The sequence below is a fragment of the Salmo salar genome, chromosome 13 (genome assembly GCF_965601325.2).
Source record: "Salmo salar chromosome 13, fSalSal1, whole genome shotgun sequence".
NCBI classification, from domain to species: Eukaryota; Metazoa; Chordata; class Actinopteri; order Salmoniformes; family Salmonidae; genus Salmo; species Salmo salar.
Genome location: NC_138303.1, coordinates 74,464,211 through 74,471,666, shown reverse-complemented (window position 1 = coordinate 74,471,666; position 7,456 = coordinate 74,464,211). Strand labels below are relative to the sequence as shown.

General features: G+C 41.2%; 1 protein-coding gene across 1 annotated transcript; it reads right to left on the bottom strand.

Moving 5' to 3' along the window:
* Nucleotides 1–334: 334 nt before the first annotated feature.
* On the bottom strand, nucleotides 335–3,050 carry yk005 (LOC399947 homolog). Its single transcript, NM_001139995.1, is given in 2 exon segments — nucleotides 335–2,490; nucleotides 3,009–3,050. A coding segment is annotated over 1 exon segment (486 nt). The 5' UTR covers nucleotides 2,380–2,490; nucleotides 3,009–3,050; the 3' UTR covers nucleotides 335–1,893.
* Between the last annotated feature and the right edge of the window lie 4,406 nt (nucleotides 3,051–7,456).

Here is a 7,456-nt window from a genome sequence, read left to right as displayed (position 1 = left end):
CACTGGGAGTGACTGCTCCTGGCCCGCTGCCATAGACCCCTCTTAGAGGAGAACCTGTCAAAGCACTCAACTCCCCAATGAGCCAGCCAATCAGAAGAGAAGTGGACGTGGCTTTAGACTCAAGTCAAGGGTAGGTCTGTGGTTATGGGTAGAGCCGAGGTTCTTTGAGAGGATTCACTCAAAAGTGAAGCTCAGAAAACATAGGGGTTTTTCCAGCGTCACAATGTTAAATTATGTTACAGGCTACATATTTCAAAAATATTCGGTTTGTTTTGAGGTAGAAAAAGAGACAAAATGTCACTTGCATTACAAAGACAAAAAGCGTTAAGAAATATTTGTTTATGATTCACGATTTATTACATTTCAGAGGATACATTATAAATAGTGAAAGTGCTATATTAAGACCCACAGCTATCACCTGGCACATGAAAGTTCATGACATCTGTAAGAGTGCATTATTACAAACTAAACGCAGATGATCAACTACCAATAAAAATACATCATTTAAATTAAACTATGTAACTCTGAAAATAATGATCTGAGTCTATTTTTAAATGCAGTCTGCACTAACTAATTGCAACAAAATTACAACTTAAGCCTCTTGCCACACTTTTAACAAAACCAAAAAGCCTGAAGTAGGTTTGTGAAACCTTTTCAAACACGACTTAAAAGCTTTATTTGATAGCTTCTGTAAAACTTTGGAAAAGGGTGCCATACATAGCACATGCCAATCGGAGTCTAGTTCCTCTTAAGGCATCTTTCGACATCTACTTGCTTTTCTTTTGAAAGCGTTGTCGAAATAAAATAAAATGGATTAACACTAAGAGGAATGCATGGTCACCAGAGCATATTACATTAAATGTGCTGTCACCCATTTCAAGCCTGACAGTAGCTACTGAATGATGTATAAAGTCAATCTTGTTATGTGGTACTGGTTTTAAAGTAACTGTCCAGTGTTTCCAGATTTCTATTAAATATGACCTATAATTCATTACAATATGAGTGAAATAGTTTTCTTAAAAAAAAAAAAGGTAATTAAGTATGTTTTTATATGTTGGAATGGTGTGGGTGTACCCCAACAACAGAATTGTGCACATATCACTCTGAGAAATATTAATGCAAATAGACTGTTGATTGACCAGCTCATTCTCCTCAGGAGGATGACATCATCCTCTGAGGAAATAGTAAGCATTTTCGAAATGGTCTGTTTGAGAAATAAGTTTGAGGTTTATTTTTATGCTTTGGTCACAAATACGTGTATAGGAAAAGTCAACAACATTATTTGGGTATGAGATAACAGAATATGAACTTTTAAAAGTGAGATTGTCACTGGACAGTTACTTTTAAAAAATGATGAGGGAACTTTTAGGGGAATAGTCCTTTAGTTAGAAATCTAATTCTACAATTTGCAAGTCCAGGAGTAGAATAGTAGTTGTAGAAATAAATACTTTAGAATACTTCAAGGACGACTAGCAATTTACATCTACACAAGGAAATGTGCTAGCGGCACATGAATATACATTTCAGCACCATAGACAGCGCTCTTTCTAGTGGGCATCATTATCCTTCACGCATAGCCTGTCTTCACTGTAGAATACTTTACCAAATGGTCCTTTGCTGAAATGATCCCACAAATGTATTATAATATACTGAATTATTCTACTTTAATACACGATTTATAAACGTGGCACAGATATTAATCCACTCAGTGTGATTTATGATGAAATGGCAAACATAGTTCCTTGAGGTCATAGTGTTTATTTTTGTGCCATATTGCTTATCCCAGTTAATCCCAAATTGATGTTAAGAGTTTCTTTCAGTCAGTTACACCTGAACTATAACGTGGATATGTTGTCTATTTACAAAGTCCCAACATTTTCAACTGCAGCGTTATCAAGACAAGATGACCGTTTCCAGGACTTGTCCATTCCCTTTCTCAATGTGTGGCATATCCAATTCTGACTCATTCTTTGCAATGGGTAAGGTACCAGGGTCCTCCTGAATGTGACAACTGGTATTTTGGACAACGGAGTGTGGCCGGTGTTCGCTATCTGGAGGCGACGGTCGGACAATAATGGATGGTCTCGTGGGTTCTCTCTTCGCCTTGGTGGACGGGCTGCGGTTGTCACGCTCGTATTCCTCCTGGGCACGCTGGATCTTTCTCTTCTTCATCCTCCTCTTGTTAAAGTGAAATGCTGCCAGGGAAACCAATATTATCCCAATGATCATGGCCACCAGCACCATGAGCGCAAATGTAGAGGAGAACGGCTGGAAGAAGCGGTCCATTTGGTCCATGCAGGTGCCGTTGGTTTGGGAAGCACCGTTGTAGATGCACAGTGGTATGGAGAGACCCACATTCTCTGACTCCTTGGTTGTCATTTCGTTGGGGTTTGATTTTCACTTCGGGGTGGTAGGCTAATGTCCTTCTCTCCAACCTCAGTGCGACGAGGCAAATGGAATCAAACGCCTCGATTGTCCCATTAGATTGACCTATGGAAATTAAAACCCCTTTGAGATCAGTAGCAAAATGTTACTATACAATACGCCAATGACATTGAGCAGGGGGGTACAGTAGCATATATGCCCTCCGTGTATAGGCTCACCATTCATGGCACGCCCGATTCAATTATTTAAATAATTGAAAGGACTATTAGCCGTGCGTAATTGCGCTTCAGTTTTGAGATAACAACAAATTCATGGCTCCAATGAACAGAAATCAGAATTATTATTATAGTTGGACGAGAGACATCATTAAATTCCATACAATTCCAATAAATTTACCGCAAAAGTTCCTATGTGAATAGTATCAATATGAGATCATGGAGATTGGCTTATATCATAGACTACTACAATTCTTATAGCCCAATTAAATGAATTCCCTTACATGAAACACAAGACATGGTCATTACCATAATGTAGGGTAATTTCAAGAGACAGACATTTAAGAGAACAATAGGAACGTATATTTCAGACTGTTTGAGGGGGAAATATATGTTTTAATCGCTTACCTGGTGATACTATCTAGTCGAAGCCGTTTCAGAGTCGAGGACCGGTCGGAGTGAAGATGTGAGGAGCAGAGAGAATTCTCGGGGATCACAATGACGTAGCCTAGCACACAATGCAAAAGCTGTACTCTGTTCTTTTTACAGTCTATGGTTCTCTCTCTCACACACACACTGGATGCACATCTGTGTTCCACATTCGTCACTGGAGTCTACATCGCCTCCTACAGGCTCCTCTGCTTCTGAAAAGCGTAGGGGAAATTAAAACGTCTACAGTATAACATCAAGGGTATACCAACAGATACGCGAACAATAAACGGAACAATATATTTAGGCGAAAAACTGACTCCGCATACAGTACCTATATGCGCCTTGAACCCCTACTTACTTTCTGTTAGTCATCACATGCGTGTAAGCACTTCAGCACTAGCATGTAAAATAGTGTGGAGCTGTTCCTGCGCTCGTGGTGCTGAAATCATCTGCACAGCGTCATGACCATAGTCAGTCGATTTAGGACTCTGTCATTTAATTTCGCGCACTTTTAGTTCACATGATCATGCGCTTAAATTGCTAAAACAATGCTTTTGACCTTAAAGTCGCAATCTGCAGTTGCTACATTTATTTTGGAGTTATACATTAAAGATACTGTATTGATTCTTGAACAATAGAACATAAATCCATTATGAGCTTAGTTTAACTGTCTAACCCCATCAGAACCACAAATATATATATAGATATATATATTGTGTTATTGACTACGTTTGTTTATCTCTGTTGTTTTTGACGCACTGCTTTTTTGCTCTCTCTCAGGTCAGGTCGCAGTTGTAAATGAGAACTTGTTCTCAACTGGCCTACCTGGTTAAATAAAGGTGAAATAAAAAAAAATTAAAAAGATATATATTACTTCAATGTTAAAGTAAATTTAAACAAAACACTATACAACCTCACAACATGGTTAAAACTATAATTGTGATATCATGGATGGTCAGTCCTTACATCCATAGCTCCATCTATGAATTTGAGAGTAGTTACATTTCTTCAGCCCCATCCCTCTGCTTTTTGTCAAAACAAGGGCAGGGAATTGCCTTTGTTATTGTTTCAACTTTTGGTTGCCCCTATAAGGTGACCTTATTTAAATGCATTCAGACTGCCATGGTGATGCAGGTTGGCTAAAAACAAAGCTGGTGTCAAAGGAATTGATAAGAGATGATTGACATTCATAATGAGGGAGAAAGCTGGACAACCTCTAAATCAATCCCTTCACATCATAAATCAACATGAAGTATCCTATTGCGTGACAATACAGTAATCACTGGACTGTATTTGTAGTAGGCTAAAGCAGCATTTCCTTGTCAAGAGAGGTGACTGGCTCCATTTGACACAGCCAGGAACAGTAGTAGGACAGGCCTACGTGGCCCATTGCAAAAATGCTCGACTTGGCCAACAGCAAAGGCAGACATTACAACAAGAGTATACTCCCTAAACCATGTCCTGAGGTCAGAATAGAAAGAGTGGTTACATTTATCCATCCCCATCCCTCAGCTTTTTACCTAAACAGTGGCAGGGATGCACACTTTGTTTTAACTGCGGATTGCCCCTTTACTCCTATGAATACACTCTAGAGAAGCCACAGAGAACAACATTAACATGAGCTGTAAATGTCATTACTGTGCACCCTCAGGATAACAAACCAGACCTCATAATAACATCAACAAGGTAATTAGGAAAACAAAAGTCAACAAATGGAACCGTCTACTCAATGCTACGGCAATGTGATGATATGCTACGGCAATGTGATGATATGCTACGGCAATGTGATGATATGCTACGGCAATGTGATGATATGCTACGGCAATGTGATGATATGCTATGGCAATGGTATATGGAGGCACGGTTATTTTCTACCGCTCTACGCTATTACAAGGGCCAGTTGAGATGCAATGGTTATACAGAGACAGAGGCGTTGATAATACAGTGTCTTCAGAAAGTATTCATACCCCTTTAATTATTCCACATTTTGTTGTGACAGCCTAAATTCAAAATGGTGGCAAAAATGTGAATACATTTTTCACCCATCTACACACAATACCCCATAATGACAGTGAAAACATGTTTTTAGAAATGTTCGCTCATTTATTTCAAATGAAATCTAATTTATATATTAGTATTCACACCCCCTTTGCTATGACACGTCAAATGGAGCTCAGGTGCATCCAACTTCCTTTGATCATCCTTGAGACGTCACTACAACTTGGAGGCCACCTGTGGCCAATTCAATTGTTTGGACATGATTTAGAAAGAAACATGCCTGTCTATATAAGGAGTTACAGATTCCCTCATGCAATGACGCCGACAGAGATGGTCGCTTCGCGTTCTTGATTTGAAGGTCCCACAGTTGACGATGCATGTCAGAGCAGAAACTATGAGGCAAATATCTGGGGAAGGGTATAAAACAATTTATAGAGAGTGTTGAAAGTTTTCAAGAGCACAGTGGGAAATGGGAAAAATATGGAACTACCCAGACTGCCTAAAGCTCGTTGTCCGACCAAACTGAGCAACTGGGCAAGGGCAAAAAGGACCTTGGTCAGGGAGGTGACCAAGAACCCATGGACCACTCTGATTGAACTACAGAGTTCCTTGGCAGAGATGGGAGAACCTGCCAGAAGGATAACAGTCTCTAGAGTACTTCACCAATCTGGGCTTTATGGGAAAGTGGCCAGACAGAAGCCACTCCCGAGAAAAAGGAACGACAGCATGCCTGGAGTTTGCAAAAAGGCATTGTGAAAGACAGATCATAAGGCTAAATATTCTGTGGTCTGATGAGACAAAAATGTAACTATTTGCCCTGAATGCAAAGTACTATGTCTGGAGAAAACCAGGCACAGCTCATCACCCGTCTAACACCATCCTATCGTGAAGCATCTTGCTATGGGGATGCTTTTCAGTGGCAGGGACTGGGAAACTGGTAAGGATAGAGGGAACAATGAATGGAGCCAAATACAGGCAAATCCTTGATGAGAACCTGCTTCAGAGTGAAAATGACCTGACTGGGGGCGAAGATTCACGTTCCAACAGGTCAATGATCCCAAGCATACAGCCAAAGCAACTCTGTAATGGCTTCAGGACAAGAATGTGAAAGTCCTTGAGTGGCCCAGCTAAAATCCAGACCTGAATCCCAATGAAAATCTGTGGAAAGTCTTGTTCACCACTGCTCCCCATCAAACTTAAGAGCTTGAAAAAATGTACAAGGAAGAATGGGAGAAAATCCCCAAATCCAAATGTGCAAAGCTGCTACAGACACACCCAAGACGACGCAAAGCTGCTACAGACACACCCAAGACGACGCAAAGCTGCTACAGACACACCCAAGACGACGCAAAGCTGCTACAGACACACCCAAGACGACGCAAAGCTGCTACAGACACACCCAAGACGACGCAAAGCTGCTACAGACACACCCAAGACGACGCAAAGCTGCTACAGACACACCCAAGACGACGCAAAGCTGCTACAGACACACCCAAGACGACGCAAAGCTGCTACAGACACACCCAAGACGACGCAAAGCTGATACAGACACACCCAAGACGACGCAAAGCTGCTACAGACACACCCAAGACGACGCAAAGCTGATAGAGACACCCAAGACGACGCAAAGCTGTAATCACTGCCAAAGGTGCTTCTACAAAGTATTGACTCAGGGGTGTGAATACCTAGGTAAATTAGATATCTGTATTTCATTTTCAATCAATTTGCAAAAATGTATAAAAACATGTTTTCACTTTGTTATTATGGGGTACTGTGTGTAGATGGGTGATACAAAAAATATTGAATACATTTTGAATTCAGGCTCTAACACAACAAAATGTGGATTAAGTCAAGGGGTATGAATACTTTCTGAAGGCACTGCAAGTGACCAAAGAGGAGCTTGAGGGCTATGGTCTGTCGGCCAAATCAGTGGATCAAGTATGTACTTTGCGCATAAAGTCAGGAAGATAAGGGTGGAAAAAGTTGAACAAAATGGGGAAACGGCTTTCTTGTAATGAAAAGGTCCGTCCAAGAGGCAGTTGGCTGTGGCTGGCTGGCTAGGCGAGTGGAGAGGGCACTTCATAAGCAAACACCACAGCACTGATGGATGACTGTGGGCACAGACAGCCGCAAACTTAAGGAACTGGTTCCCTCCATCACCCTCGCACACAAACTTCATCAGCTCCATTTGTCACTGCAGTGAGCGGGGCCCCGACTGTTTGCTGCTCCCGCTAAGTTTGATAAGGTCATTGTGGTAGAAACTCACTTTGCTGCTCCGTCTTCTTCAGTCTCAATTTCCCTCTCTCTAATTATGTAGATTTAGTAGGAAAGGACAGGCAGAGGACTCTGCGCTAAAACCCGGTAATGCAGTCTTCCCTGGATCACTCACTCACTCTGAGCACGGCAAAAAAGGGGAGTCAACGACA